This window comes from Aristolochia californica, unplaced genomic scaffold (genome assembly GCF_029961685.1).
Source record: "Aristolochia californica isolate CCGP_79_NKW_82.1479 unplaced genomic scaffold, dmAriCali1.0.hap1 SCAF_12, whole genome shotgun sequence".
Lineage (NCBI taxonomy): Eukaryota > Viridiplantae > Streptophyta > Magnoliopsida > Piperales > Aristolochiaceae > Aristolochia > Aristolochia californica.
Window position 1 is genome coordinate 30,087,591 of NW_027181793.1, and position 27,530 is coordinate 30,115,120.

At 38.8% G+C, this 27,530-nt stretch overlaps 4 protein-coding genes and 1 pseudogene across 5 annotated transcripts; 2 read left to right on the plus strand and 3 right to left on the minus strand.

The window, feature by feature from the left end:
- On the plus strand, window positions 1-1,577 carry LOC137945315 (cysteine protease XCP1-like). Its single transcript, XM_068791153.1, has 4 exons — window positions 1-508; window positions 624-859; window positions 963-1,100; window positions 1,210-1,577. The coding sequence occupies exons 1-4, from the start codon at window positions 28-30 to the stop codon at window positions 1,423-1,425; spliced, it is 1,071 nt and encodes a 356-aa protein (XP_068647254.1). The 5' UTR covers window positions 1-27; the 3' UTR covers window positions 1,426-1,577.
- A 1,077-nt stretch (window positions 1,578-2,654) lies between these two features.
- Window positions 2,655-5,411, minus strand: LOC137945608 (plant intracellular Ras-group-related LRR protein 1-like). The gene is made up of 3 exons (XM_068791553.1): window positions 4,557-5,411; window positions 3,870-4,036; window positions 2,655-3,651 (listed from the first exon to the last, which is right to left on the minus strand). Exons 1-3 carry the CDS (start codon window positions 5,310-5,312, stop codon window positions 3,000-3,002), a joined length of 1,575 nt encoding a protein of 524 aa, XP_068647654.1. The 5' UTR covers window positions 5,313-5,411; the 3' UTR covers window positions 2,655-2,999.
- Window positions 5,412-7,360: 1,949 nt separating this feature from the next.
- On the minus strand, window positions 7,361-9,744 carry LOC137946862 (glucan endo-1,3-beta-glucosidase 8-like). Its single transcript, XM_068793149.1, has 2 exons — window positions 9,395-9,744; window positions 7,361-8,474 (listed from the first exon to the last, which is right to left on the minus strand). The coding sequence occupies exons 1-2, from the start codon at window positions 9,742-9,744 to the stop codon at window positions 7,361-7,363; spliced, it is 1,464 nt and encodes a 487-aa protein (XP_068649250.1).
- Window positions 9,745-11,002: 1,258 nt separating this feature from the next.
- LOC137946155 (tRNA (guanine(37)-N1)-methyltransferase 2) lies at window positions 11,003-24,257 on the minus strand. Of its 2 annotated transcripts, none has more exons than XM_068792358.1 (12): window positions 24,150-24,257; window positions 23,729-23,860; window positions 23,224-23,321; window positions 22,963-23,067; window positions 20,858-20,920; window positions 20,579-20,652; window positions 19,980-20,502; window positions 19,757-19,858; window positions 19,479-19,637; window positions 18,813-18,919; window positions 14,875-14,949; window positions 11,003-11,420 (listed from the first exon to the last, which is right to left on the minus strand). In XM_068792358.1, exons 2-12 carry the CDS (start codon window positions 23,821-23,823, stop codon window positions 11,322-11,324), a joined length of 1,500 nt encoding a protein of 499 aa, XP_068648459.1. In that variant the 5' UTR covers window positions 23,824-23,860; window positions 24,150-24,257; the 3' UTR covers window positions 11,003-11,321. The 2 variants fall into 2 exon arrangements, with proteins under 2 accessions (XP_068648459.1, XP_068648458.1); XM_068792357.1 differs by having other exon boundaries at window positions 23,993-24,257.
- Window positions 21,618-21,731, plus strand: LOC137947127 (U6 spliceosomal RNA; annotated as a pseudogene).
- Window positions 24,258-27,530: the final 3,273 nt, after the last annotated feature.

The following is a 27,530-nucleotide window of genomic DNA, read 5'->3' on the forward strand; positions in this document are numbered from 1 at the left end:
TGCATCTTCTCATCGTTCTCTTCAGAGATGGCATCCTCCTCTACTTTCCTCATCCTGTCTCTTCTTTCCCTCTCGTTCCCCATCTTCTGTTCTGCTCTTCTTCGGGATTTCTCCATCGTGGGCTACTCTCCGGATGATCTCAAGTCCGATGATAGAGTCATCGATCTGTTCGAGATGTGGTTGGCTAAACACAAAAGGTCTTATGAAAGCATCGAAGAGAAGTTGCATCGTTTCCAAGTGTTCAAGGATAATTTGAAGCATATCGACGAGACGAACAGGAAGGTGAGCAGCTATTGGCTCGGGTTGAACAAGTTTGCAGACCTGAGCCATGAGGAGTTCAAGGCCAAGTATCTCGGCCTGAAACCTGACTTGTCGAGGAGCAGGTGTTCCGAGGATGATTCCAAATGCCATGAAAACTTCAGGTACAGAGATGCCGTGGATTTGCCCAAGTCTGTGGATTGGAGGAAGAAGGGCGCCGTTACCCGAGTTAAGAATCAGGGACAGTGTGGTAAGATCAAAACCCATCTCTGCAACTAAAACTCACGCTACTAGTAGAAAAAGCTTAATACTGGCATTTTTTATGGTTGATGGAAGTCTTGGCTGTTATTCCTAAAACAATGCAGGTAGCTGTTGGGCCTTTTCGACCGTTGCCGCTGTGGAAGGGATTAATCAGATCGTGTCCGGTAATCTGACGGCCCTCTCAGAGCAGGAGCTGATCGACTGTGACAAACCCTTCAACAGTGGATGCAACGGTGGACTCATGGACTACGCCTTCTCCTTCATCGTCTCCAACGGTGGCCTCCACACGGAGCAGGACTATCCCTACCTTATGGAGGAAGGCCTCTGTGAGGAAAAGAAGGTAGTAGCTGTTCTCTCTTTAAGCAAACAGTGTCACATAGACACCTAATACAATCTAAGATTTAGTAGTCTCCTTCACTAAAAGAAATCAACTGTCGTTTCAGGAATTGGAAGTTGTGACGATCAGTGGGTACGAGGATGTGCCAGAGAACAACGAAGCGAGCCTCTTGAAAGCACTTGCCCACCAGCCTCTGAGCGTTGGCATTGAAGCTTCCGGGAGAGACTTCCAGTTCTACAGTGGGGTAAGTATATTTGCGCAATGCGTTATTCTCTTCTCGTATTCATCGCTTCGACATGGGTCCTTCCAGAACTCTTCCATGGATTCTCTTAACACAAGAAGCTGATATGCAGGGAGTATTTGACGGACGATGCGGAACAGAACTGGATCACGGAGTGGCAGCAGTAGGCTACGGGACATCCAAGGGGGCGGAGTACATCATCGTGAAGAATTCCTGGGGCCCCAAATGGGGTGAGAAAGGATACATAAGGATGAAGAGGAACACCGGAAAGCCTGAAGGGCTGTGTGGGATTAACAAGATGGCTTCGTATCCGACGAAGAAGATGTGAGGAATAGGGATACTCCATGCCGAGAAGCTTGGAATTCGATTACATGCTTTATTTTTACTGAAGCTCTTGGAATGGGGAGGTTGACCAGTATTTTTGGCTTTTGAATAAAAACTCTTGTGATTTACGAAGCACACAAAATTTGAGTTGGATTATCATTTATCCACAACTCTTTCTAGTCAAAGTCACATCCCAAAATAATTATGCAAATCTCTTTTCCAACTAATAAACTCAAAATCTTTGTTATCATTAATCCATATCAAACTATTCCTTAACACTTAGCACCGAACCGACCTGGGAAGTGCTTAAGTTTCTCTCTACCTTTTCCCTTTGTGAAGGAAAAGGTCTAGTGGATAGTAGAGCTTTCTTTTTGGTTTCCCTTTTGATCTTAAAATAAATTAGAAAATCAAGATTTAAAATTATTTAAAATATAAAAGTATAAAACACCATGTAGCATGTAAAATATAATTATGTATAATTTCATTACTTTAATAATTAGTATTTAAATTTTAAAAAGTATTTTCAACTGTGACAGAAGAAGCTGTATTTCTAATAAATCATCTATATTTTCAAGTGAGACCTTATAATCGAAATTAGTAGACAACCCTAAATTAGTGAGAAAATAATTATTTGTATGTTAAGTAAAATGATCAAATTGCCTGTTTATCAAATCAAATTATTAATACCTTACATTAAAATAACAATAATAATTTTTGTCATATTAAATTAATAATAAGAGAGGCTCAATTTCTTTATCATGGCAAGCATATCTACTCCATGTACTACACAAAACATTGGTAAACAGCTGGATTTACCCAAATAATTGTAATGAGTGAGGGTTAATTATTCTATATCCAATTATAAACAATAATATAACTAAAATTCGGGTAGTGGGTCAAATTGTCACCGTTAACAATATTAACGCATCATCCAAGAGATTACTGCACCTTACCAGTAATCTTCTACATGTGGTTCTTGCGGAAGGTAAATCCCCTATATGAGTTGGTCTGGTTTAATAGGTTCTAATTTGCTTAGACATGGACAGCATTGAGTCAGGTTCCTTGCAATCACATAAAAAAGTGAATGAGTCTGTGACAGGTCTTATTGTTATACCATGTGATTGAAAAAGATCAGTCCTCTTTCACCTCTGCAGATTGGAGGGACCCTTCCATGCTTCCATGGAGTAGTACATCCAAACTCTAAATGAGTGTAAATTCTCGTAGGAGGACAAGTCAAAACATAAAAGGTTCAATTTTACCTCTCAGCCGTTACATCAGTTTTGCAGTCCACAGACCAAGTACAAGCAAATACGTGAAGGGACTTAGGACATCCGAAGATACACGCAAAACAGCATGGTCATAGCTTCCATAGAACGACATGTTCATGAAGGAGAAGATGAAAAATATCCATTATTGCTGCCATTCCCCAACAAAATATGAACAAGTAAACAAACACTAAAAGCACCTGTGTTGATTCAGTTACATATATATCATCTTGCAGTCATTTCACTGAAGTGCATTCAAATGTACATGTCAATAAGACGTGAGGAAATACCTGCATAGGAAGAGATTAAGGTCTCACAACTGCTGATCAAGATAAGGATCCTTGAATGATTTTCCGCCAGCACCCAAATACTCTGAGACAGTACCAGAGACTCCAGTCACAAAACTATTGAGCCACGAGGTGCTCCGGGTCAACCAACCTGTCTCACTGGATTCCTGGTTTGCTTCAAGCATGCTCCTCCTCTCTTCCTCCACCAAAATATTAAGCCATATCTTTGCCATATACACCTTCACAGCTTCCGCCCCATTCTTTACAATGTCCTCAGGTGGAATTACCAGGGGATTCTCAGCCAAGTTGAGCTTGACAAGATTATCTAGCCGACCAAATGTTACAGGGAGAGCATGGATCTGATTGTTGCTCAAATCAAGTTCTTTCAGATTGATAAGATCACCAATTGTGTCAGGTAATTCTTTCAGATCACTAAAGTTGCTGCTCAGATTGAGAGTTTCAAGATTAGTCAATTTTCCAATAGCATGTGGCAAGACATGGAGCTCATTAAAGTGGGCATCCAAATAACGCAAAGATCTCATCTCACACATGGAAGTGGGGAGAGAACGGAGCTTATTGAGGTGAACTGAGAGCTTTTGGAGGTTAACCAACTCATATCCAATGTTTGTAGGCAAGTATGTCAGCTTATTGTAGCTTGCATCAAGCTCCACCAGTGATCTGCATTGGTTTATCTGAGTTAGGAAAAGAGTCTTTTGATGCTAATTCTCTGACATATTTCAAACCGTCATGTGATATATGTAGGAGCAATTACAATTGGAAAAACATAAGTAATTGGACATCAATGATAGCTATTAAGTGGGTCACTGAAGAATGACTCTTACAGATAAACATCTGCCACATACACTTTCCACAAGGGGAAAAATAAAGAACATCACCTGCAACGAGAGATACTGTCAGGTAGAGCACTAAGCTTGTTTCCAGAGACATCCAGGATCTTCAGATTAATCAGTAGACCAATAGAGTCAGGTAGTGAAAGCAAAGCGTTAGATGAGACGCGAAACTCCTCTAGATTTTCAAGTCCTGCTATTGAGTCAGGAAGATCCTGTTCAACCAAACATAACCAGGCTACTGAGTGAGGAAGATCATGTTCAACCAAACATAATCAAGCCAGCAAATAGAGAACATCAACCAACCAAAATTTATGACATAAGAAATACTTCAGCTGCAAAATATGGTTATTTGCTTCTTTTTTCGTCACTGATGGCAAACAACTGGTCTCCAGAGAACATTATATCAATGATGCTCTTTTAGATTGTCCTGCATCTAGTAATTATAAATGATAGTCATAAATTGGTTTGGCATGACTGAATCAAGCTGTATTAGTAATATTCATTTGTATCCCCTTTCTTTAGTTTGTTTCACACTGATTTGATCTGACAGTTCCAAAAGAGCATCACTCACAGAAAGCAATCATCACAACAACAGAAAAAATTGTCTGCTAGTGTTGGTTTTTTGAAAAAGAAGCGGCGAGATTGAGAAATCAAGCACAGGAGTATTGTATTTGTATACCATACCGAAAAGAAAGAAAATAGTAACAAAGTTTTAGAGAGATAGGATGAGACCTCAAGTTGATTGTTGGCGAGATTAAGCACCACAAGAGCCCGGAGTCGACCAAAGGCCTCCGGAAGAATTGTCAATTGGCGTCCAGAAAGATCGACCCTCTCAATACCCTTGCCCATGGCCTCCTGCAAGATGCCAACGACTTCCTCGTTCACCTCCTCCTCCACAGATCGATCTCCCTCCGTATTGAGCACTCCTTCCGATGACCTATATATTTTGATCAATCTCTCCTCTGCATCCTTCAAAAGCTTCTCGTAAGCGTCGTGCATCTCCTCCAGCTGCGCCACCGCCTTGTACACACTCTTCTCCTTCTCGGCATCGCTACGGCACTGGCGCTCCTTTTCCGCCAGTTGGTTTCGCCACTCAAAGCGATCGACACCCTCAGGGCGGGAAGCAAGCACGATCTCCTCGAGCTGCTTGGCAAGACGCGCATCTATTTCGGCGCAAGTCTGGCGGGCACTGTCGACGGTCTCGTGGTCGGGACGTTCGCCAAGAGTGCGAAGAATGGACCTCGTCTGCGCAACGTCAGCGACGGCAGTTTTCATGGCAGCCAGGACATCAGGGTTTCGCAGATGAGGCATTTCCTCGAACAGTTGATGGTCACGGTAATCTTCCTGGGTGTAGCCATGGTGCTGCTCAACATCGACCTCGGGGGAAGAGGAAACAGAGCTGGAGACTCGTCCGAGAAGGGGAAGATTGGAGTTTATGCGGGTAAGCACGTAGGAAAGGAGGGGAAATTTCGAAGGATTTGGCTCCATGTTTGTTTGTTGGTCTCTCAGTCTCGGCAAGGGAAAGAGGGGAGAGTTTCGAAAGGCAAAGAGGAGAAAAAATGAGCTACGTCGTGTCGTCTCGCGGGGAGCGATAAAAAAACAGTGGTGAAGACACCAACAATTCCACTGCCGTTAAAAAAACAGATCGGCCGTTAGCGATAAGACCGAGTGCAGCATCGGCTAGCGTGGGCGACATCCACGGGAAGATGTGCCCTCGATCATCGTACGCTTAAAACAAGACACACGTAAGAAGATTTTCCTCTTAATTTATCTCCATAAGCAGATTTAACTCACCATAACCTCATATATAACGTCAAAGGAAACGGTACTCCATAGCCTTAATCGAAGCGTCCTTTTTTCCCTGTGTTTTTTTTTTTAACGTTCATTCTTTCTTTGTCTCAAAACTCCATAGCCTGACCCCGGAGACGATGGGGGGAATTGGTGGAAATACGAGATGAGGTAGGGACTAGGCAGGGATTGGGGCGATGATGGGTCGGGTTTAAGTCAGGTTTACAGGGATGAGGCATGTATGAGTTGGGTTTAAGTAGGGTTTATGTGGATGAGGATAAGACTAGAGAAAGAAAACCTAGTTACATTCTTACTTCCTCAAAATTCTTTGCATATGCTCTTAAAGGAAGCGATAGCTAATATTGAAGTAGAAAAGTGGCAAAAGGTAATAGAGGAAGAACTTGCATCAATGCACAAGAAAGAAGTTTGGGAACTAGTGGATGCACATAAATCGGTGAAAAATTTAGATGATCAAGTTGAAAGATTTAAAGCTTTATTGGTCGCTAAAAAGTTCTCTCATTAGTATGAGATTTGTTATAATGAACCACTTTTCTCCTGTTGTTAGAGTTTAGTAAATAAGGGTATTTTTTACATTCATTGAATATTTTTATGACTATGAGTTGTTCCAAATGGATGTGAAATTGATTTTCTTAAGTAGAAAATGATGAAAATATATAACTTCTAAATTGATTTCATATGACTAATTGTATTAAGTGTAAAGTTCCATATGATGCTACAAAGAAGATGAACAAAAAGGATTAAAACATAAAAGTAAGTTAGGATGAAGATAAATATCTTCATACTTCTATTGTACGCAGTCTTATGTACACTCTTATATGTACAAATCATGATCATGCCAATATTGTTGGACTTCTAAGTCAATTTCAAACAAATCCATGTTTAAGTCATTTGGGAAGGTGTGAAATGGGTTACTCAGCTAATGAGTTAGAACTAATTAGATATTCTAAATCTGATTAAAAAAATCTACTTCTAGGTTTATTTTCATGTTTGGAGGTGGTGTTATTTCCTTGACAAGTAATTAAAAAGCAAGATTAATGTACACAATCAATCTTGGATGCGAATTATGCAGCTATGAACACAGCTACTAGAGAAGTCATTTATCTTCAAAATTTTCTTAGATGACACTTATGATATTGCTATCATAAAGGATCCAAAATGTCACTCCAAGGTCAAACTCATTGAAAGAAAACACGAGGCAGTCGTCCATCAGATTTGTTCTCGAGACAACTTATCTTATCCACTTGCGAGATTTTTACTTGTAACTAGTTTTACAAGACATGTTGAAAATAGGGTTTCCTTTCTTTTGTATTCTTAGACAAAGTAGGAAAACATTGAACTTGATATTTGTATATTTGAAATGTCATGGAATACCATATAATGTTTTTTTGTATAATAGGATATGATATGGTATGATTGTATGTGATGAAATTTGTGAGTGCTTAATGGAATTATGTATACACTTTAATGTCTATGTGGGAGGGTCACAAGAAGGCAATTACAGTGCTCTGCTTGAACTGCAGAGCTTCTAACCCGTAACCGAGACAGGGAGTCTCATCAGCACTCGTAGAACAACTTTCTGCCTTATCTTCCCAAGCTATAACTGATGAAATCTTCTACTAAGCTTCGTAAGTTCCAGTTGAGGAAAGTATAACGATGACCTCATTGCCTATAGAATAAGCAATTCAAAAGCTAGCAAGAAAAGTTACCTACAATTCATGAATTCCCAACTAGTATCCATAAAAAAGAAAGAACACTGTAATCACCACTACTACCATCAAAAGATTATCCCTCGCCCTCTGCTGTGCCATTGACGAACTATAGGCGGTCATCACCGGAAAGAGACAAGTCCCGTCCGTGGGATCCTGGTAGGTGATCGTTGCGAGATCGGAAAAGTCACAATCGCTGGGCTTCTGATTTCTCATCTGATAATACATGTTAAACGCGTAGGAGGCATTCCCAAGGATACTTAAATGGTTACAGGAATAACCCAAAGCTGTACAATCCGAATAGGAACAGGCGTAGTCTACACTGTTTGGGAGATTGGTCTGATCAATGGCAGCCGGATTCACAACGCACCATCTTCTGGACAGATACTCCACACCTTCTGCTCCCTTGAGAACTCTTTCTTCTCCTTGGCCTGATAAATCCAGCTCATACTTGGGCTTCCCGTCGAATTCAAATATGCCCCAGTGCCGCTCGAAAGTTCCCGGAGCGATACTTTTTTTATCCTCGTCGATTAGACTGAAGAGATAGACTTCGATCTTCCCGCTTCTCATGGGCGTTCCTTGCCCACTGAGGACATGTCGAAGCAGACCTTGGTTGAATCTTTTTGCATTTGGGATGTTTGCGTTCTTGTCGGCATCGGTGGGCCATCCGACCTCCCCCACGAGGACCGGTATGTCTGGGAATCCGGCTTTCCGCAGAGCCCACAAAAGGGTATCCAGATTTGCATCGAATACGTTTGTGTAATTGACATCCCCATCTTTCATGGGTTTGGTTGTTCCATCGAAGAAGGCGAAGTCCATGGGGAAGTAATCGTTGCTATACACACTCAGAAATGGGTAGATGTTGACGACGAACGGAGCACCATGTTTTGAGAGAAACGCAATGATTTGTAGGGTGGCGTCACGAATCTCTGGCCGGAAGTCACCAGCCGATGGGACCGGATTCGAGGACGGTGAGTAATAAACATCGGCGTTGAAGGGGATTGTAGCTTTTATCTGGGTTCCACGCCCGGCTTTGTTCAGGGCTCGCTGGACGTTCCGCAACGCCGGCAGAGTGACATTCAAGAATGTGCCGTTGTAGGTCTCAAGGAAAGGCTCATTACCGACTGCGACGTATCTGCAAAAACAAGGAGATCAATTGAAAACTTGTAGTCCTTGAAAAAGAAAAGGTTTATGATTGGGACCCTTTAAGACCAAAATTCAGAGAACACTCCGTATTCTGAGAGTATTTCGATTAAGAGTTTATTAGTCTCCTTCTGAGGTGGTTTCAACTCAGATCAGAACAAGATAGAGAGTGAGGGATTCGCACTAGGCTAAGATTACAGCACGAATTCTGATTTGAATCATGTCCAATCTATTTATTTTTCTCTTAATCATGGAGCATGAATAGCAGAGCTCTCTGGGTTATTTTACAGAACCAGGTAGAGCAACAACACAGGCAACCCACGTTTGTACGCTCAAGATTAAAGCAATACAAGGAAACTGTGAAACTGATCGAAAGACAAAACTGATGAGAGAAGGAAGCTACTACTAGAAAAGATCAGTGAAGGACTCGGCACAATATGAAACTGGAAATCTGCAGGGCGGAATGAATAAAATTAGACGAGGGAGAAACCGATTTGTATGAGAAAATAAGGGCAGATTGCAACCGAGCAGGTTACCAAGAAAGAAGGAAATTAAAAATCCACTGCCCACTGAAACTCCTTGAAGCACATTTTCGAACGAGAAAGAATCACAAAAGATTCAAGAAAGAAATAACTGAGGAAAAGTCGAATAACATTTCATGCGAAACATGACAGCCCAGTACAGAACAGCTACAGAAAAAAAAAAAAAAAAAAAAAAAACGATCACAAAGAAAAGAAAACAGGAGAAAAGCCAAAAGGATCCATTTCCATTAAGTGAAGAAAACCACGTTGTGACCAGATAAAAGGAAAATGCCCGAGGAAGACAGAACATGATGAACCCAGTACTGTTGAGAAAAGGCATCAACATCAGAAAATTATAATCAAGAACAAAGAAGTGGAAAAGCCACGATACCTGATCTTTACCCCTCCATCGTAGATATATCGGGTTACATTCTGCTCGACCCAATCAGCCGCCACTCGGGGATCTTCACTCATGCTCTGCAGCATATAGTTGGGTACTCCAACAATTACCTCAATATGGCTCCCCCACAAGGCGCTCATAATTTCTTCATCTGCATCGAAGAGCTTCACTTTCTTAAACCCATTTTCTTTTAAAATTTGAACTATCATTTCGGGAGGAAGTTGGTGTGTTGCCATCTTTCCCCAGTTTACCCCCACTCCGTCGGTGCATTCGCCACACCAGGCCATGGCCATGACATGTAGAACGAGGGCTAAGTATATGATAACTCTGGCCGGAGGCATCTTTCCGTGGAGAACTTTAACAGGCTTAAAACTCTTCTTCTTCCCGGTTTCTTATCTTTGCTTCTGATAGCGAAAGAAAAGAGCAAGCGTAGAACAGAAAGAGAAGTTGCTGGGTGGGTGCGGGAGAAGGTTTTGGTGCACATTTTAGTGTAATATATAGCTTCGTTTTATTTCATCGTGTGAAGAACGTAGGTGCATTGCGCAGCATTGCTTTTCTGACTAGTGGGAAAATGAAGGGGCGTATCTGTCTGGCTAGGAAAGGCCCAGTCCCACCGTGTTGTGACAAAAGAGAGCCAACCAAAAGTCCTTATTCACAAGCCCAAACTCCAGATACCTCAAAGATCTCTGATAAGAGCTTTTAGAAGCATATGTTGAATTTGTAGCTCCAAGGAAATGCAGCAGAAGGATCGTTTCCAAAATTGGCATGACCCTTTTCTCTTGTTTGGGTGTTTTCCCACAAATCTCTTAAAACTTAATTTTAACAGATTTCTCATAAGAAAATAGGCCAAATAGAGCACAATGTAAGGCATAAAAAATAACTGGCTTACTAATGGTCCTTAGTATAATATTTCCTAGAGCAATTTGACTTGTAATACTTGCACCTCCCATGGTTAATGCAAAGAATGACCTCCATTAGCTTTTTTCTCAGCATATCTAAGCGAGGACTCCCCAAGATCTAATTGAACTTGGTTTGTGGAATATTTTGCTTTGGTTGTGTTGATTAGAAGAGAAGCAAAGAGTGAGTCCTACGTGTAGCCCATTTACAGTCCAAAGCTCCCACGGCAGAAAGATAGACAGGAATCCAACTGAACCTTTCCACCATGAACCTACCTGTATTCCGCTGCTTTTCCATTACCTTTTTCTTTAAAGCTATCACCTTTCGTTCTTGACGCCAATTAAGAGATAAACTTAAATTCATGGCTTCATTTCCATAATCTGCATCTAGTTAAATAATCTTAAATTCTTGACTTGGATGAAGGCTCTCTCTAGCCATGAAAAGGCTAGTACAAATCGATGATCAGCCACCAAATGCACCAGAAAATAGGGCCTTAGACAGCATCTAGATTGTGTTCCTATAGATACCCTAAATAATTTCACTAAGATAAATCGGATGTACCAATTTAGAGCAAAATATATGAAGTTTTTTTGCGAGCATGACCCTGTTATAAAAATTGCAACTACTAATAGATGCGGGGTATACACCATACACTTTCGTAGACAAAAAAATTACACTAAAATGCCAGTAAAGAGGTTGTGGCTTGCAAATGCTAAATAACACTAAATTACACTTCTGGCTTGCAAATGCTACAAAGAACATATAAATCTCAGCGGCTGTGGATCAGTGGGTGTTCAAATTATCTGTAAGTACATGTAAACATAATGACTGAAACAACCATTAGCAGTTTCCGCTGATCAACTACAAAGGTTATACTTAAAATTAGCTAAAATGCACAAAGGTTAACTTAGGGCAAAAGATACAGATTCAAATGTGCGGTGATACTTCTATCATGAAAAGTTGAGCCAAAAACATAATTAGAGCAGCCACTCCCCCTTCTGCAAAAAAAGACAATTTAGGATCATCTGGGTGCGGCTTCCTCAACATGTGGGTGGATCCCATCAACGTCGTTCTTGAAACAACTCTCTGCAGGCAGCTTAAAGCTTAAACAAAACATTTCCTGAACCAGGAGAACCTTAATATTAGGTGGCTCACAGGTAAAGAATGAACCAGAAAAAAATTTAAATTAACAGAAAAGTTTGCATATGTCATACTAAACAGCAAAAAATAGATGCTGATTTTATGGAGACAGCCGACTAGAGGCAGAATAGTACAATGGCTCGAGGTTCAACACAACTTTTAAAAGTTGTTCATGAACTTGAGCGCCAAAGACAATGATTCATTAAGAACCAGTTCTACATTATAAGGAAGATACTAATAATGACAGAAATAAATCATGAGTACAAGTATTTATCTAGCTTGCGGACTCGGAAAGCAGTCAACAGACCTGAACAAACGCAATTCTATGAATGCCCAGGGTACGATAAATTCATAATTTACAGCCATCAGCAAAATGTTTACAAGAATAAAATTATTCCAATAGCGTGAGTTAAGAGCCTGGAGGCTGGAAATGGAGCAAATCAGGCTTCATGCTTAACTTTATAATGATACAGCATTTTTTGTCACATTCTTTTTGTTTTTTGCTTTTTATTTAGTTGTAACCCTGAGAATTATGTATGGGATTGAGTTGTCCTATATAGCCATGGTTGGGGTAAGGGCTAAATAATTCCCCAAGTGAGCTTGGCCCAAGAACTTGGTTGAGTGTCTTTTGTCTTATCTTGACTCATGTTAGGTAACATAGAAAAAGAAGTCTCAATTCAACTCCTAATCTCTTTTATTGATACTTAAGGAACTAACTACATAAGGACCAATAATATAGTAAAAAGAAGAAAAGGCAGAAGATGGGGGACAACACCTTTTTTGGATATTAGTCTCATTCAACTCATGATCTCTTTTATTGATGTTTAAAAACTAACTACATAAAGACTAAAATACCCATTCTTTAAAACAAAAAAGATCAGACCACTTATAAGTAGCATAACTGATATACCTAAAATAAAAAACTTCCCCCTAAGTTGAGGCATATATGCTAAAAAAACCAGCATACTACTTAAATGGTAATTCCTCAGCAAAAGCTTTGATGTAGATATCTACCAATTGACCTTCACCAACTTTATCCACATCAATTCACATGTCATATGAGCCATGGTCTACACTCTAACACTCAACTACAAATGTTTATACGAGCCATTGCTCTGCATTCTAACACTCAACCATGACTAATAGCTTCTTACCCTCTGTGGCAACAAGACCCCAAAAAATGTGCAAAAACTCTTGTAGGCCTTCTGTCAATATTAGATCCAATATAGTTTACAGTAGAATACCCCAGAATATCCAAGAGAACATGAGATCCATACGTCAGTTCTCTATAAAGTGTACTAGAAAAGAACTTCAACAACTCACAAACAGCATCTAGATGGACTTATCTAGGAGATTCCTTAAACTGACTTACAATACCATTGCATGATATAACTGGCCTTATAGCCATTAATAACACAAGCTTTGCAACACCTTCCCCTCATCTCCCTTCTGCCCAAACAGAGAAAGAAGAGAGGGAATCTGTAGCCTGCCCATTGCTGAAAAAGGGACCCCCATATGAGTCTTTTATTATAATAATTCTTTTTTTTAAGAATTTTTTAATTACTAACCTACCCTCATCTTTAATGGATTCCATTGGCAGTACTTGAAATTAGAATATGTTCAGAAATACCACTTCTAGATGGCCATATTTAGAAATATAACATCTAAGGGGGCCATATAAAAATCATCCTGTGTTACAACCCTAAATATAACATCTAAGGGGGCCATATAAAAATCATCCTGTGTTACAACCCTAAATATGACATCTAAAGGGGCCACATAAAAATCATCCTGTGTTACAACCCTCCATTAATATGTCTAGAGAGAGGCCATGTAGCCCACAATAAATAGATGGGAAAATAAGAGAATTAAGCCCTTGTGTGAGCCCAGTAGGATCAAGTCTTAAGAAGGAAGTCTAAGGCTGTTATTTATGTCAAGTAGACGAGTCCAAGATGGAGCAAAAGGCCCAAAAGGAAGCAAAAAGAGGTGGTGCCAAGAACGTGGGGCAAAAGTGCCAAAATATTCCCTAGAGAAGCGGGACCAACTAAGCAGGGGCAAAAATGTCCAAGAGAAAGCTCTAGAAAGTGGCACCAACTATACAAGGGAAAAAATGTCGAGAAAAAACTCAAGAAAGGGGTACCAACTCAGCCAAAGGTAAAAATGTTTAGAAAAAAGAAATTTCTAGAGGTGAAAACCATTAGTCTCACATAGAGAAGAGAGTAGAAGTGGCACATCCTCAGTCTATAATTTGTAAGCTCTATGAGCCTTTGAACCATCCAATTTAAATACACAAACCCCCCTTTTCTAGCTTCTACTAACCCCTGTCAGCTTTGGCCAACCAATGATAAAAAGGTCTCTAACCGGCTAACCCCTAACTCAATGGTTTCTATCAACATATCAAGTCTCACCAACTCAAGCACTCCACAAAGAAGACAGCCCCTGGCAAAAACTTGAGTCCTTGGTTCTAATCTCCCACCAGAATCTCCTGCTACACCATCCACCCAAGGAGAAGACCTTCTGGCAAAGGTATTTATCTTTGGTTCTACTTTCCATCCATTCCATTAGTTATCCAAGCCCTTACCATTCATTAGCCTAGCCACCCTTCTCCTTCTATAGTCTGACTAATCTAAGGGCTAAACCTACCCCTTCCCATTCACCCTCAAGTCCCTTATCACATCAGCCACTCCAGCCCTTCCATCTCCTTCTAGTGATCTCTTCTCATCTCTTGCACACCTCTAAAACTTAAGCCTAGCCTTCGTACCTCTTCCCACATCCCTTACCTCATACCCAAGCCTCCACATTATTCTCTCCACCACATTACCTTAACCCAAACTGTAAAACACTAACCCTAATTCTACCCAGCCAGCCAGAGTTTTGTTCACGGTACTCATTGAAGCTCTACCAAGACAACCGGGATCAAAGCATTCTAATTATTTTTAATTATTTATATTGAGTGATAACGCAATTTTAGGAAGTGATAGAAGTGGATTTCAAGAGAAAAATGTGCTCAAAGAACTTTGAACAATTATGTCATCTCTAGGGTTGCATCATCACTTTATTTTTATTTTTTACGAATTCCATCACATATCTTGTCCACACACCCTTCTCATCGTTACTATGTTTTATGTCTTCCATTTGTGAGATTAATTGACTGGATCTATGTTAAGACTCTTACATAAGAGAGAAACGAGGACAGTTTGTACTGTTTCTATTAACTTTTCTTTTTGAATGTTGATACACACACACACACACCACTACTACCCTTTCCCCAGTAAGACTAGAACACAAGGCCTCACATTAGAAACTCCCATGCGGTCATTGAACAAAAAGCCCAATCCACGTGTTTCTTGAAACATTAGTAAAGGGATAAATTAATATTCAACAACAAAAGCAGGAAACAAAAAAGAGAAAAATAAGAACATCCATGATCCTACCTTATTTGGAGCAACATCTCTAACCCTATGAAAAACTGGGTTTTGTATCCTCGCACCCAATGTAGCTTCAGCTCCCTGCATGAATGTAGAAAAGCTTTCTAAAACTGATAGAAAATAGCATAACCAATACATAACACGAATTTTTTTTTTGACAAATCCTTGGTTCTCTAAGCGTAATTTAATCTCTTGATACAAAAGTATCTTATATTTATCAACGTATTATTAACCACCAGAGGAAAAGGAATGATTCATTTAAAGATTTGGACGAATTGGAGTAAGACAAAAACAGCTGACTTCAACTGCAAAACTTCAAATTGGTCCATGGGGGCTTAACAAAAATAAAACAACAAACTCTTCCAGGTACAGTTGGAAAAGGGTAGATTGATCCTTTGCTCAAGAGCCATAAAAGGCGCAATGCCTGTGAGAAGAGCCTCTATTGGTACTTGAGTCTTCGTCAATCTGGTACCTATAACCTATTCTATCATCACAAGTGTTGAAGAGACTCTTCAAAAGTTATCTCCGTCTATCAATTGTTGCTAAACCAGACGATGCAAATTAGCAAACATGGTTGTCAGACTCAACTGAGTTATCAGATTTGGTCAGGTCAGAGGCAAGGGGTCTGACTCAGATCCAAGACAAATCAGTCTCAACATAGTACAGTAGTCTATGGTACCTGTACCACTCTAATTAGACACTTTCCCTTAAACTGATTGTCCCGGATTTTCGCCACAAAAATAGGAATGAGTAAGGCTTGACATGATAGGGCAGATATACTTAACAAGTTATCAATCCCTAGAGTGCCCCATCCTCATCAACCTTTGCTATTCCAAGGTTTGTATATTTAAAATAATATAAAACTACTAAAATGAACTTTTCCATGCCTAAGTAAAGCAAAATCAATTTCTTATGCATCAATCACAGTCAGCACACGTCTCCACTCAACCATCTCTTATAAACAATATTTCAAGATTATAAAAAACATTAAACAAATCAATTAAATCAGAAAACCATATCAGAAATGCAACTCTCACTAATAAATATCCCATATGACTTAAAACACAGAAATAATAGAATATAAACACTTGCAATATGATTCTAATGAACATAATTGAGAGGGGAACAAAATGACCCAACTACCTACAAGTATAATGACCAATTTACCTCTATTTAGATTATACAAAGTTCAGATCGAAGAAATTGATGACCATAACGTGGACTTTCAAAGTTTTTTTTTTTGTCAAAGCTTTTCTAGTTCCATTGTAATAGAAAGTGATTCCTCTGAGGTCCTACCGTGGTTCTACTCTAGTAAGACCCCTCCATGGAGATTTCTTCACTTCCCCTTGAAGTTCATTATCTTATTGCAGATTCTTTCCCCTTTGATGTTCATTAATGGGTCTTAGTTTTCATGTATTCTTTGTATGGTGGACCTAGCCTTTAGCCTCCTCTCTCTTGTACTTTATTTTCTCCATTAATGAATTTCTCATCATTTAAAAAAAAACAAGTGGACTTTTAGGCAATTCAAGCCTGTATGTCAATTAGTTATAGCTCCAGTTAAATAGTAAAATTTGGGACTGAAGAACAAAACAGACAATTAAAGAATTACATGCTTCACAACCCGTCATGTAAGTGTCTCTTTTACTACTAGAAATTCTCACTGACATATTCTACAATAGTAAATCAATAGGTTAGGTTGATTTACTCTTAGTAATTTTGGAATTTTTATTTTTTTAAGGATATTGATGTCTAATGCCCCCGATCTCCCATACAGAATCTGAGACAGATTTCAGCAACCACATCAGCCTGGGTACTGTGTCACTTAGGTAGTCTTAAGTCTTAACAAGTAAACCACTCATTTTTCCATTAACGTAACACCATGGAGCAAAAACAATCTAAAAAACAAAAAGAACCATATAGACTGTTTCAGATGTTGATGAGAGATATTCTTGTCAATTGGAATTTTTTTATAATAATGAGATGGTGGAATCCATTAAGAAAGCTCCAGAGCAAGGTGTTAAAATACAAGTTCAGGGGTATTTTGGTCATTTCTTATTAACCAACAATTGGGCTCTAATAGCATCATACTCATGCCCCAAACCATCCAAAAACCGGGCTACTTGAATTTGATTTTCTTTCTTACGGATGTCTTCAACATTCTTAGTAAAAGGATGGAATTACTACTCTCCTGTAGTACTCCCCTCATCTCAGTGAAATAATTTGTCATTGATCTACCTCTATGCTTCATATTAAAGAACTTCACATATCACTCATAGATCCTTCATAAATTACTTTCTTGAGACAAAATGGAAGCCAATGTAGTCCACATTGCCTTAGCAGTATTGCAACTCAAAATCTGATCACTAAATTTGGATTCCATACTATTGACCAACCAGGTCATTAACTAAATTATCTTCTGCCACCCAATCTTCAGTAACAGGTACCGGGGGATCATCATTTATATATTTTACCATTCTTCTGGCCCTCAAATACATCAAAACTGATCTAGACCAGTTTACATAATTCGATCCATTCAACCGGATCGTAGTTATCTTAATAGACTGAGAGAATTTCATATCTGAGCTCTCAACAATCCTTTGGACAGCAACCCGTGTGCTGGAATCAGCCATTAAATATCACCAAACACCACAATTCAGTACACTGGAGCGTCAATTAACCAAAGGGAAACACTTTTCCCAAATTTCAATATTTGTGTAGTCAAGTGGGCCCCACACCGAATTCAATTAGGTAGCAAACAATTACATGACGGGTACAAAGCTCGGCTGGTAATGAAAGGGTATACTCACACTTTTGGAGTTGATGTCTTTGAGACATTCTCTCCTGTGGCCCGACTTACTTCAGTACATATCTTTATATCTGTGGCGGTTAATGAGGATGTGACCACTCTTGAGCAAGCTTTTAACAGAGTTGTTCGAGCTGAAGGTGCAGTTGTAAATAAGAATGAGTCAGGTGGAGCCCTCTCAGAAGCAACTACTCTTAACCTTCAATCTTCTACTGGTAAGCCCAACGGTCAATTTCATGGTGGTAATAATAGAGGTAGAGGTCACTCTTACACAACCCGTGGTCGTGGCCGAAATGATTGGGGGGATCAAAATTGTGTTTATCGTGGTAGCACTAATCATATTTCTGAGAAATGCTGGGACAAATTTGATAAACCTACTGGGCCAATTCTATAGTCACAGATAAGGACGCCTCCTCACACACTAGATCGTATGAGGAAATTCAGCAGTTATTACAGCGATTGGTGAACTGACTGCTTCATCTACTGCTTCTCAGACTACTGAGATTCCTCATTCTTCCTATGCGAGTGCCACGATGGCTAGTACAGGTATGAATGCACTAAATGTGTCTCATTCCCCCTCTTGGATCATTGATTCAAAAGCCTCTACACACATGTCAGGTATGTCCTTTCTATTTCAGTCTATTAGTCCATCTCATTCATATCATCGAGTTACTTTAGCTGATGGATCCACCTCTCCCATTCAGGGGGAGGGTATAGTTCACACTACTCCACACATATCCTTAGATTCTATTTTATTTGTACCAAAGTTTCCAGTTAATCTCTTGTTTGTGAATCATATAACTAAATCCTTAAACTGTTCAGTAACCTTTTATCCTACTTCTTGTGTTTTCCAGGACTTGTAGACGAAGAGGACGATTGGTTCAGGACATGAGCTTTCACAAGGAATGAGTGCACGAAAATAAGATACATGATGAAAAAAGAAAACAAAAAAAGCAACACCCCAACATAAATGGCACCGAGGCAAGGTCAAAGTGGGAGCGAGATACTCCCAGGATACCCCTTCCCAAGCTAAGGTCTCAGCAATTGGAAATTGAAATTCTCAAAGCAGACCCATACTACTTTTTGCATTCATACAATTAGTGTGGATGCTATAGATAAGATGGTTCAGAAGGAAACTTACAGCAAGAACTGATTCCTTCGATTCATTTGATCGTATGAAGCAATAGCAGTGAATCCAGGGCAATGGTCCTCTCCAATGTTCCCTTTCAAGAAGGCCCTTAAAAACATCTGTTGAAAAATAACACATTATATCAGATTTAACACAAAAAAGTAATAACTAGAATAATAATAATAATAATAATAATAATAATAATAACAACAACAACAACAACAACAACAACAATAATAATAGCGACTTTTTTGAAAGATATAATAATAATAATAATAACAACAGTAAAAAGGAAAGTCCAACACCAAAAGAAGCAAGACGAAGTCAAATATGAGAATCACATGCCAAAGTAATATAAATGATAAATATTTCGACACTCTATGGATCACCATATACATGTCACAGCCCACTAGAAAGCCCAACCAAGTTATTCTGATTAATTGAGAAGCATTAGCTTTTTACTCAAAACCAAAAGATCATCAATTTTATAGTAAGTACTTTTTTATTAATCAAGCTGTAATAAGAAATTTGATTGGGCCTTCAATAAGCTAAACGTAAAAAAAAATTTATGGATACATTGGACCCATTAAAGAAGATGGGACCATATTCTCACTCCTGACAGGCTAACAAAATACTTTGCAGAACAGAAAATTGAAATAAAAATCAGATAGCAAATACCAAGAAATTCTAGAGCAGAAGCAGGTAGATTCATGATGACATGATCAAAACGCTCCCAGGTCTTGGTATCGCATACATTCAAGCCTCTCATCCTCTTAAATTTTCCACCTTTTCCCCTATTCGATGAGGTCCCATTTGCACCAATCCCAGCTCTGCATTCTGCCGACAAAAACAACCCATCTTCAAGACAAAAAAATTACTCATAAAAGATAAATAAAAGAAGAAATTCCTAACTTCTATATGTAGATAAATTGAAGATTTACATATATAGATCATACGTTCATCCTGATCTTCTGAGCGTCTTTTAACAGCAGCATCTACAATTCTACATGATACATCTGGGCTATGATCATTACCATCTGGCAGCCTTTCCTCTTCAACTGCAAGGCAAGTTTATAGTTATAGGCAACCATAATTTGTCAGATAATAAATACAATCACTAAATTCAGAGAAATTAGATATCAATGACTTTTTTTAAATCATTCAAAGAAAAGATGTTACCTGACAAGCTTCCAATAGACTTAGGATCTCCATGAGTAGACATGTTGAACTTTTGACAAGCTCTAAAGTTTTTTTCATCTAATGCCGGTCTGGTATCAGAGACTGGAACATCCACTAAGTGAATCATGAAAGCTCTTGCATCCATGTTATACGAGTGAACACGATCCGCTACTTTGTTTACCTCCGCATTCACCTTTAAGAAACGGACACTGTCTGGATTCAAATCATTAGCATATACAGAACATCCCTTCTGTGAGGCAGGAATTGCAAAAGGACCAACACCAGCAAACATATCACAAACAACCTCCCCTGCCTGAAACAGAGAAACTAGACGGATGTGTTCATGCTCAAGTCTAGAGTTCCAGTAAACCAAACTGTAATCAAGCTTGAACATGGCCCCATACTGCTTGACTTCAGTGACCATGTCATCTTTCCCAGCTAGAACCTCAAATTTTGGCACTCGGAACTCATTCGTTATAGTTCCAACTTTATTCACTACTGTTTTGATCCTTGGTTGGTTTTTCTGCATAAGATGAACATTTGCCACGTGAGAAGATACATGCTGAATTTCAGCAACTTAAGGATAGCTCTGAACTTACATCGTAAATAACCCTTGCAATAACATCTTTATATGGAAGTAGGTCACCAGTTATGTTCAGGTGAGCAATATGGCCTGAACGGTTAAGGGAAAATTGTTAATACAGTGCTGCATCTCTATCTAGAACCGGTATACATATGGTAACTAATTTTTATTTTGTGAGAAGTAGATATATGTCGGTGCCCTGAGGGAGGTGGCAATAACCCCCCATCCCTCCATCAATGAATGTACATGAGATAAATAACTAACAAAACAAAATACTCATTTTAAGAGTACTTACCTATTGTTTCAAATGAAGAAGGCACCTCCACTCCACAAGGTAATATTTTCTTCAAGATATGATCTAGGAAAAAAATCAGGGTGTCCAAGTTTAGAAATGAGCACCAAGTGGAACAAAGAAACACTAAAGATACCATATGATTTTTCTTTACACTGTCGATGAGCTTAAATATAAGTAAATAGAGCTCCAATTAGCTGTCATGGCCGATGCGAGGAATAAAAACTTAATGGAAGTGTTAGAAATTTTTTTACCCAACAAAAAAGGTTTATTATCATATGAAACTCACAACATAGAGACAATAAATGTGTTCCCCAGAGTGCATACTAGCTAACAACAATGAACAAAGAGCAAGTAGTAAACAAGAGCATACCATCATTATAAATACTGGTGATTTTATATTCCTTAATGGTGGACATTTTTCCCCTTTCAATAGCAAGGGGAAAATCATAATAATGGAATTTTAGATTTACATTTTATCAGTCCTGTTATATATTCTTCAGTTACTCAATTCTTTATGTCAAGAATTAGAATGATGCTGACTACCTTGTGACATTTAAGAAGCAAAGCCTCTATTCAATCAGTATATAGTTTGTCTAATTAAAAATTTATTTAAAATAAATAGATAAACAAAGAGTTAACTACTCTCATCCCCCTAGAAAAATGCTAAACTACTCTCAGTCCTTTCAGAATATCAATAGTTACTTGCAGTCCCTGTTTTTTCTTTCTCAAATATCATTACTTTTTTTTAATTTTATTGGATGTCTCTTCAGAGACCTCCGATAAAGTTGGAACAATAGGGAGAAGGTTAGCATGGCCCCTGTACAAGGATTACACCAAATCTAGACATCAATATTTGCAACCACTTCACATTTTTTTATTTGCAATAGAGAACAATGTTCTGATGGGGTCTGGTGCTTTATCGCTCGTTTTGGACCCACAAACAACACCAGTTGTTGATGACTCCTTTCACCTTCCAAAGTGTTGTTTGTGGTTCGTATCTCTTTTGGATTTTGTGTTTTTTGCTTTGTAATGTTTCCTTACCTATTTATTGTTTTCCCTCCTGGACCTTCTTTAATAAAATTATTTCCCTTTTCGAACAAATATTACCCTCTTAAGCACATATAAGTTTAGCTTACTCAAAAAAAAAAATGACCAGCACCTCTCCCACACCCATCTCTCTAAGGCTACAAAAGTGGAAAAACTTCTTGAGAATTAAAAATGCAGACCAGAATTTGGGTAGGATGCTCTAGGTTCATAACTTTATTAGCTAGGGTTCCTCACATACTTTAAGAGCTCTTGTAGTTATCGCACGAAAGGGGAATCCCTAGCACAGGCCCAATATAACTTGAAATTATACCCTTTCCTATCTCTTGACGCCGGAAAGGAACAGGAGCGATGTGGACCCCTTCCTGAAATAGACCAAAGTGGAGGGCTGAGGATCCCTCTCTTGCACAGGGAAGGTCATCGGACAGAAGAACATTTAGAGGATAATCCTAGGTAGCATGAACTGAGGACAGCATAAGAAAGTTGCTTAAGATTGTTTAAACATGTTGGCAGAGTAGTGCACAAGTCAGGGGTTTCATTTACATGAGTTGATGGATATACTATAGGAATGCCCAAATTAACAAAGATGAAGTGGTAGGAAAGACTATAAGAAGGTGAGCATAATAATGCAACCAGCAAATTAAATAGAAGAATGGAGAAGGTTCGTGTAGCCAACCTAATGCATTTGGGATAGGAGTCTGATTGCGATTTACTCATTCATTCACTTATTTTTTTCTGGAACCTGTTCAATATCTTATAATAAAAAGAAATTATGTAGATATTGAGCTGGATGGCCACATCTTACTCTACTGTATAATACCTCACATAATAATTCATTTCACTTATCTTCCATCATAAAAAGTGATGAATAACACCGACTTACCAGATGCTTACAACTAAAGCATCTATTAGATTACAAAAATTGGTTTTAGCCAACAATAAGAGTGTGCAATCATAAAAAGGTTCAATATATATTGCACTGAAGACCTTGCAGAAACTAGAAAATAGTTGAAGAAGTATAAACATCAAGGATGTACTTTCAAAGGGGAGCTTACACAAACCTGCACCCCAGTAGGAATAGCCTAATGTTAGTGAATAAGGGACAACTTCAATCTTGTATATTTTCTTTAGTTCGTCAAGCTTTTCATGGGGAATTTCAGACAATTCTGCAGAAACAAAGATAATTAGAAGTACAAATAAACAACGAAAAAACTGAACAAAAAAAGAGAAATGAGCAGCAATGCTATCACTAATGACCATCAAATTCTGTTCTGTCATCTGATCCAATATGTGCAGCAGGTATAACCAGAGCAAGCTCTTACCAGGATTTTGAATCCTTTCAGACAGTATCATAAGACGATTCTTTTCACATGATGGATCCTCAGTAATGGGCTTGATTCGAGCCCTATCAAGCAAATACCTGTGAACCAAAAGCCCCATAAATACATGCTTACGAATTGCAAAAGGTAATGGGGAAAAGGTCAATGCACAATGCATTTGTATGTAAAGCAAGCCTCACAATGTGCATTTCTTAATATAATAGTCGTACACCCTTTTAGGGTAAAAAATGTGGCTGAGCACAAAAGCAGGACTGCCTTTTATACATCTCAACCTTAAGATGTCATCACAGTCGGATTATCTTGATTTACGGACATCAGAATATAAAAATCACTCTGCAAGGTTTAAGATGATGGCAGATGGCTCTGGTACAAGAGGAATCAGGGTCCACTTTAAGATGATGGATCCAGGCTCAATTGGATTGTAACCATTAACACTATAATCACCTTTTATAACAGTAGAAAACAAGCAAACCGATAAGATACATACCCATTAAGGATGCCACCAATACGTTTGCATTGTTCACGGGGAATTCGAAGGGCCCAGAGTTGTAGTTGCCAATCAAACTTGCTCTCATCGAACATTGAAAACCTTCACGGATCTATACCACGAATTATTGACCTGTTCATAGGTTTTCATCACCAAAAAATATAAAATGTTTGATTAAGCCATTCTATCACTTGAAACTACTGAAATTTCACTATGAGCAGAGCACAGGAAAAAAAAAAACGCATTTACTCGTCGATTACATACCCACCACGCACTTAACTAAATGCAACTTCAGGAAATCCCCGAAGATCAACAGAAACCACTGATAGTATAATGCACAAGAAAGAAAAAAACGAAAGAGAAACAAAAAGAAGAAAATTATTGCTCTATCAACAAAACTTGTTGAGGAGAAACTATGCACGAGGGAGTTTGGGGACAGCAAGTCCGTGCAGGACGCATCCACCTCGTCGCGGGAAACAGGACTGCTTGTTGGCTCCTTTCTAAACTTTGATTTTTTTAAAAATCTTAAAGAGAATCACAAAAGGATGCCTTCCTACATTATTTCATAATCTCTCGCGAATTACACACGTTGCAATAAACCTAATTTCCAAGTACACGCCTCATCCAAAATTTCTAACAGTCACTCTTATTTAATTAACAGAGTCATTAAAACCATGATAACTGGGTTTAGTGAAGACATGTTTACAAAAGACTACGGGTGTCAATTTATTCGATTATTTAATTTTTTTCACCATTTATTAAATAGAAGGGATATAAAACAAAAAATCTTACTCAAATATATTATTAGGCAATTTTACCCGTTTAACTAATTGCCAATTATGTAAGGGTACTATTATAATTTTATATCCTATACGGAGAGTACCTTATTAGGCATGCTATTATATTACTTTTTAATTCCATTTCATTGTACCGTTTACACTCCTAAGGCATATCAGACAATTTCTAATGTTGAAGCATAGCAGAAAATTTCTCTTGCTCGAGAGCGACGGTACAGCGGGCTTACAGGTTCGGAAGGACGGCTAACGAGCCACCATCACCGTGAGCATCGGAAACATCGTAGAGGTAAGCGAATCAATTAGTTACAGTTTTTAAAAGAATCCAGAACTTATCAATTCAGGACCGAAGGTTAACCGCCGGTTTTTGTTAAAAATTTCAGAGGATGAGCAACGGTATGTACAGAAGCCGAGAACACAGAGCAATTGTAAACGGAGAGAAAGAGAAACGATCCTTCCTCACCTTCTGTTATTCTCGAGAAAATGCCATCGTAGGGCCCTCTCCTGGTTACTTGGTCCTGAAGATCCAGCAACCGTCGTGACGGTCAGCTACAATGATTATTCGAGCTGATTCTTTTCAGCCGGAAATATGATCATGGATCCGTTCATCGACTCCTTCAAAATCAATGCCAGTTGATTAGGGAAGAGAAGACAGTTGATAGAGAGTCAAATAATGGAACTTGAATTACATGTAAAGGTTTACTTGAGAAGACAGGAACATAAAGATATTGAAAATTTGATCCGCACAGAACATTTTTGGATAATTTAGAATTGGTCACGGCAGCATTTTCAATGGATTAGGTAAATAGAATAAAATATAATTGTATTATATGACTAATAATTTATTTATAATACAGATTATTAGGTGAAATTTATATCATATACATAGATCTAAATTAAGTAGACTTGTATCAAAAGTGTAACACCATAATAATTAAGTTTAGAGACATTACTTTAAAGCAATTACTTAGTTGGTAGGCCAGACATCAAAGTTGTGAGCATACAATAGATGGACCATTGTTCAAAGAATTAAGTGGGCCCATATTAAATGTGTGGTCTGACATTATGAGGGCTCCTTCTTCAAACTTATTTATTAGGCGGGTCCCGACATAAAAAGTATAGAGGGTCCCCGCCCCCCTTGGCGTATGAAATTGAAGAAACCAAATAGTTCTTTTCTGAATTACGGAGGGAAACACGGTGGGCCAACAGGGATCCTTTGGTAAGCTCAAAGAGAGACAAAATGCCGAAAATCCCACGACGCGACCATGGGCGCTTTGACAGGTTGGCAACGAGAAGGCGAGTGAACCTTAACCTGGCGTGTAATTTCAATAACCACTGGCGCCGGTTGGTTGTATCCACCCCCCCCCCCTTTGGAGTGAAAGATACAAAAAGGGCCAGTACACAGGGCAGGTAATGGGAGAACACGTCAATTGGCCACATTTCACTAAACTTGTTAGAAAACTATTCTTGTATCCTCCATGAAAGGGCCAGTACACAGGGCAGGTAATGGGAGAACACGTCAATTGGCCACATTTCACTAAACTTGTTAGAAAACTATTCTTGTATCCTCCATAATCATGGTTTAGTGGATAAGCAAGCATTGACGATCAAAGTCAATGAGGTAATAAAGAAAGAACTGCTGGGAAATCTCGACGTTCTGGGCTTTGAGGACTAATGTAAGATGGTAGAAGGTATGGTTGTCTTCCTCTAAGTAAACAAAGCCGAACGGGGTAAAAGAAAAAGGAGTTTGAGAAAAAAAAACTTTGAATCCGAGGAGATGTGGAGACGATCGGCATGGCTGCGACAAAAAAATAACGAGACTATCGAGAGATACAAAAGGGAATTGAAAAAAGTATAGAAATGTGTGGCGGGGAGTATAATACTTTGAAGATGGCAGGGATCGCAAGGAGGGAGAAATGCAGCTCAGACTGAGAGAGGTTTGGCAATTAAAGGCTGGAAAGCCTGGAAGTGGAACATCCCCTAAGTTTGAAGATGCAGAGAGACACAGGTTGAGGATGAATCTAAGTCAAAACATGCCTAATTTTATTGAAAACAACGGCTTGCCTCTCTTCGGAGTTTTAAAACTTACCTACTAAGATGGACTTTTTGGAAGTTTTACTTTTATGCTTTCATTCAAATTTTACTTTTTTATTTAAAAAAAGTATAAATTCAGTACTCCCCTTTTTCCTTTAATCCTCTTACAATGGGTTAAAAATTAAAACTAAAAATATCATTAAAAATTATTTAAAAAATTAAAAAAAAATCCGAAAACCGGGTCCCCAGAATCATGGAGCTCACAGATTACATGGGTTACGGAGTATCAGAAGCGGTTAAGAATATCAAAGACAGGAGATTCATCAACGGTAAGTTCTGTAGTCGGTAAGATTTACTTCGTCAAAGATCCATTTACAGTTACTACTCGGCGGTATGTGAAAATAGGTTAGATTCAATGGGTGGAGCTAGTTGCAGATTACCTGTTAGGCTGTTACTAGTTGAGGAGAGGTGATATGTCACCATCCTCCATCCCGAATCCCTCAATTGCAGGTTGGTCAGTCCAGACTAATCCCCTTTTTCAGACGTAAATCGTTCAAAGTGGATGGAGGATTAGGGGTACAAGGCACATCTGTACACAATCGAAAAAACCAGTGGCATATCTTTCTGTGTAATTTCCCATCTTCGATTAATTGAACAGGCCAAGGGATGACAGAAGCCTGTTCAGTGAAAATGATTCTCAGGAGAATTGACAAGGAAGATAGCAAGCAAGAATAGTCTAATTTTGTGTACTTCAGTAAAATTTTGGATTTGGGTATTCACTTAAGCTGAAATAGTTGAAATACAGGGACAAAGAGGATAGTACTGTGGAGGCTGCTGTGAGTTGTGAACATACAAATGAGAGTCATCAGTCAGTTTTTAAGTTTATTTATTCCACAAAAGCCGACAATAAATATCTCAATCCTATTCGCTGATCTTCTCTTCCTTCATCTCCCTCCTCTCCCTCCCCTCCCTCC

Excerpts from the sequence above, each read along its gene's own strand:
- LOC137945315 (XM_068791153.1), top strand. The coding sequence starts at position 28 with ATGGCATCCTCCTCTACTTTCCTCATCCTGTCTCTTCTTTCCCTCTCG. Across the intron at positions 509-623 it reads TAAGAATCAGGGACAGTGTG|GTAGCTGTTGGGCCTTTTCG; the intron begins GTAAGATCAAAA and ends AAAACAATGCAG. Across the intron at positions 1,101-1,209 it reads ACTTCCAGTTCTACAGTGGG|GGAGTATTTGACGGACGATG; the intron begins GTAAGTATATTT and ends GCTGATATGCAG.
- LOC137945608 (XM_068791553.1), bottom strand. The coding sequence starts at position 5,312 with ATGGAGCCAAATCCTTCGAAATTTCCCCTCCTTTCCTACGTGCTTACC. Across the intron at positions 4,037-4,556 it reads TCGCCAACAATCAACTTGAG|GATCTTCCTGACTCAATAGC; the intron begins GTCTCATCCTAT and ends TTGGTTGAACAG. Across the intron at positions 3,652-3,869 it reads GACAGTATCTCTCGTTGCAG|ATCACTGGTGGAGCTTGATG; the intron begins GTGATGTTCTTT and ends AAACCAATGCAG.
- LOC137946862 (XM_068793149.1), bottom strand. The coding sequence starts at position 9,744 with ATGCCTCCGGCCAGAGTTATCATATACTTAGCCCTCGTTCTACATGTC. Across the intron at positions 8,475-9,394 it reads GATGGAGGGGTAAAGATCAG|ATACGTCGCAGTCGGTAATG; the intron begins GTATCGTGGCTT and ends TTGTTTTTGCAG.
- LOC137946155 (XM_068792358.1), bottom strand. The coding sequence starts at position 23,823 with ATGTTCGATGAGAGCAAGTTTGATTGGCAACTACAACTCTGGGCCCTT. Across the intron at positions 23,322-23,728 it reads ATTGGTGGCATCCTTAATGG|GTATTTGCTTGATAGGGCTC; the intron begins GTATGTATCTTA and ends TTTGGTTCACAG. Across the intron at positions 11,421-14,874 it reads GAGATGTTGCTCCAAATAAG|GAAATGTTTTGTTTAAGCTT; the intron begins GTAGGATCATGG and ends CTCCTGGTTCAG.